This window comes from Cicer arietinum, chromosome 4 (assembly GCF_000331145.2).
Source record: "Cicer arietinum cultivar CDC Frontier isolate Library 1 chromosome 4, Cicar.CDCFrontier_v2.0, whole genome shotgun sequence".
NCBI lineage: Eukaryota > Viridiplantae > Streptophyta > Magnoliopsida > Fabales > Fabaceae > Cicer > Cicer arietinum.
In genome coordinates this window covers 64,843,948-64,848,351 of record NC_021163.2, presented here as the reverse complement: position 1 = coordinate 64,848,351, position 4,404 = coordinate 64,843,948, and the positions used below count along the sequence as shown (strand labels likewise).

At 32.3% G+C, this 4,404-nt stretch overlaps 1 protein-coding gene across 1 annotated transcript in view; it reads right to left on the bottom strand.

Moving 5' to 3' along the window:
• Window positions 1-1,612: 1,612 nt before the first annotated feature.
• The window catches only part of LOC101492650 (protein IQ-DOMAIN 32), a 5,730-nt gene continuing 2,938 nt past the window's right edge, over window positions 1,613-4,404 (bottom strand). The window contains exons 6-7 of the mRNA XM_073367543.1: window positions 2,996-4,402; window positions 1,613-1,960 (exon numbers count right to left, since the gene is read on the bottom strand). Coding sequence (XP_073223644.1) covers window positions 1,941-1,960; window positions 2,996-4,402 — 1,427 coding nt within the window. The 3' untranslated portion in view covers window positions 1,613-1,940. The remainder of the gene's footprint in view (window positions 1,961-2,995; window positions 4,403-4,404) is intronic.

Below are 4,404 nucleotides of genomic sequence, written 5' to 3'. Positions count from 1 at the left end.
TTTGGATTAGATATCAGAATTTGTGATTTAAAGAAGAAGAAATTAGAGTTGAAAATGAAGGTTGTTGAGTTTTTATTAAAAAAAATTGGAATTGGAATTAGAATTGAAGATGAAGATTATTGATTTTTTATTATTTAATTGATTTATTAATTAATTAATTAGTTTTAAGTTTTTAATTAAATAAATTAATAAATTAAATTTTAATTTTAAATATTAAATATTAAATATTAAATATTGTCTAGTCAACAACCATTACAGAGACATCACGTGTCACTTCATTCAAAATTAGTCATGTCCCTATTTTTTTACTAAAAAAAATTCATAAATGACTTTTTTAAAACTTGTTAGAATTTGTAAGAGTATATATTAAACAAAAAAAATTACATAGACTAAAATCAAAATAAAACATATTTACATGGATCAAAAACATATTTAAATTTTTTTTTTTAAGAAATGAGTTAAGGACACTTAAAAGTATGACGATAAAAAAATAATAATGAATGTTGTATAATACTTTCTAGTCACAATAGAAAAGTCTTACATTGTTTAGTAATCAAGACTAAAGATAATTTATAGATAAGAACAAAATTGTAATGTTCATGAAAAATTCAAAACGAATTTGTAACGGAATGTGGACTCAAGTTCGAAACAATTAAAACAAAAGTCGGAACAATAAGAACAAATGTGTTGGAATCATCTAACTAAAATATCATCCGTACTATATATGAAATAAGTAACCTATCTTTAAAAGAAACTAAAAAACCGCTCAAGATCAAATAATATGAGCCATAAGACCAAATATAATTGGCAAGCTACATGATCATGTTCAATATACTGATTCTTGAGAATAAATTTAATCCGTTGGTTAATACAAATACTAAACAAAGAATTTCAATAATTGTCATTCTCGTTTATAAATGTTTCCCAAAAATCCCTAAGTACATGTATAATGCTCTCCCTAAATACATGCATAATTATTAATTATTTACGAGACTTGGAAACATCTAACACAAATATCACCATTTAAACCGTGGTAAATCCTCTTCACATTCGTGGGAATCTTACCGTGAACCAAAAGTATATGAAGTGTATGAATAGGATACGGTAGTAATTTTTACTATCTGAATGAACAATATTATTAAACCTTTTTTTTTTCTCAAATTGAACTTTCTATTTAATCAATGCTTAGATTGAATATTAAATATAAAAAGCTATGTATAATGATTGACATGATTTATTTTTTTTATGAAGAAATGATTGATATTTTAGTACATGAACTTATTATTAACCAATTTTTATCATGATTAAAATATTTTTCACGAGATTTTTTTAAAATATAAATGTTTTTCCCCAATAGTCTCCTGCATTGTATAAATAAAATAAATAAAAAGAATATTATTGTGAATTTTGTGACTTATTTGCTGATTTATTTCTATATGTAGATCGAACAATACATTATTTCCATGAACTTCCATTAAAGAGGGGGAAATGCTGAGAAAAATATGCATATTACCATAAAAAAAAAATGATTCATTTTTTCTTTACTTTTCACAAATTAGCTCTGAAATCAAAATACAAAGAAATATTCAGCTTATTAAAACCAGACAACACCTATACAAAAATATATATATAGATGCTTTCAAACAAACAAATATCTTTTAACAAACACAAGGTGAAATCACAAGCAGAATTAGCCTGGAACTTACAAATGGTACCAAACACAACAATAACAATGAGGAGAACCATAATAATAATAATGTACATATAAGCCTCTCACCCAGACACACCAACTTTCTAGTTCTAGTCTTTCTATATTTATGTCTTTCACAACCAAACTCAAGCAATAAATTTTGAGGTCAAGGAGGGGAGGCAAAGAATACAATTGTTATCAGAAGAACTACAAACCGCCGATGCGAGCACGCTTGAGCTTTCGTGTCAATTCACCTCTGCCATTTTCTCTCTGAATATAAGCATAAATCAAGTGGTGAGTGATACAACTCATAGAATAGGACTAATTGTTTATTTGTTAGCTAAGTCTAGCTTCTCCATTGGAAAGTATGGACATGTATGTATGCTTGAATGTGTGCCCCTATGCGAAGTACAATTGTACAAGATACCAAAACAAACACAAGGCGTAATGAACTTTTTGGTGCATGTTTGAATTTGAGGTGAGAATAATAGAATTGTAGTGAGCTACCATGATTTTGACATAAGCTACACTTTGAAGCTTCAAAATTATAGTGTCACTGTGATTTTGTCAAATTCACCGCTCATCCAAACATATACATAGTCTCTATAAAATTATATGACATATTACAAGAACTTTGTATACATCGAGGACCAAAAACAACTTTTTCTATATTCCAGACACTAAAACCAACAAGAATTTTTATAGGGCCTAAAACAAAAAATAATGTGTATGTTACAGGGATTAAAAAGCATTTTAGCCCTATTAATGGTAAAGCAAAGTCCAAAATATTAGGTGCTTACAGGACATAAAATATCTTGTCCAAAGTAAGCTTCCAACTTTTATTAAATTAACATGGGAATTATCGGTTATGTCTAAGAACACATCCTTAACATCTGAGCTGTTCCAATATATTTTTGCATACCTATAATAGGATTAGAAAATAAACCCCGAAATATGTTGTTTGAAACATCCAAATATATATGCAACTACATATTGGTTTTCTATAGAAGAAAAAAAATCAAGTTGTTCCTAGAAATATATTTCCCATAACAAATTATTCCTTAAATATTGCACTTTTGCCTTCAAATCTGTCTGTATAATACATTAGATTAGTCCTTAACAAATGAAATATGGCATAATTATTACTTATGATCAATTTTCATTATAACTAGGGGCAGGACCAATGCGATGTCACATATCATAAGAAAACTGCTCTAGGTAATAAGAAAATATTTGGTATTGTGAGTTTGAAACCACACCTTATAGTCATTGTCAGTATTAGAAAGGAATATAGGTAGAAATTACCAGAATGAGCATTTACGCCACTGCCCTTTGTGCCGTGCTGAGCTTGAGGTAATGACTGTTCAACACGTGGAGAACCCTGCCTACCAGTTGCACCAGGTAAGGAATGTCTCTTCTTAAGGTCATGGTCATGTACATCTGGACTTGATCTTGGAGAAGAATTTGCATTTAGCTTTGCCCTAGCGGACTCTGTAGCTTGCATGAAACGAGGAAGAGAACTATTGTTACTACTGTTATCTCTAGGTTCTTGTTCAGCATGATCAGGTTTTACTGAGCCAAAGGAATTGCGCCTCTTTCCGTTCAGCTGATCCTTAGGCAATTGTTCTCTACTGCCTCTTGAACCCGAATCGTGATTCGCATTTGCAGGAGACTTGGTACCGACCGACACTCTCGAGCCTGAATCATGATTTGCATTTGCAGGAGACTTGTTACCAACTGACACTCTCGAGCTTGAATCATGATTTGCATTTGCAGGAGACTTGTTACCGACCAACGCTCTTGAGCCTGAATCCTGATTTGCATTTGCAGGCGACTTGTTACCGACAGACAGTGCCCTACGTCTACTGCTTGATCCAGTCTTTTTGATTTTGTTCTCTTTAGGTTTCACCGAAACCTGACTCGAAGGTGTTCCTTGAGATTCAGGAATGGTAATATGGCTTCCCGGTGAAGCTTCTAGAGACAACTTGAAATCCTGCAGGACATTCTCTGTCTGTTCACTTAACAGGTCAGATGCATTTTTCTCAGGCTCTTTGGAGTTTTCAGGCATCACTGAATCAACAATATTACCACTGGAGTCATTAACATATTCTAATTGATCCGAATCAGAGATAGCTAAGTTAGAAGTCGGAGTGGCACGAGGAGTCTTGGCCAAAACACCGTGATCAATTGTGTTTTCAGGATTAACTATCCCTTCTGCTAAATCTTTGGCATCATGCTCGCTTCCTAAAGTCTCAACCTCGGATATGTCAGGCGAATCAAGAGTTGATGAAATAGAGAGTACAGTACCATATTCAGAATCACCAATTTTGGAAGGATAGAGAGCAGAATTCTCAGATGAGACAAATTCTTTTGATATATATGCAGTATCTGCAACTGAAGAGGTGTCTGCTTGTGAATCAACCGATACATCTTGACTGAACAAACTGCTTGGCCTACTAGAATTTGCCATTGAACTCAGCTCTTCAAATTTTGATTGAGCGGCGATAAATGCAGGATTACTTAACTTCCTTGATCCACCGGCAAATTTCTTTCCGTCAATCTCAAGTTGGTCAGAGGCAAATGCTTTAGTAGATTGTTCGCACTGCTCATCAATTTGAGGCTCCTGTGGAACACTTGCATTTGATTCCATTATTTCATTTTGGAAAGAATCAATTTCAGTGGAGGTTTCTTTAGCATCATTTGTAATCTTCTAT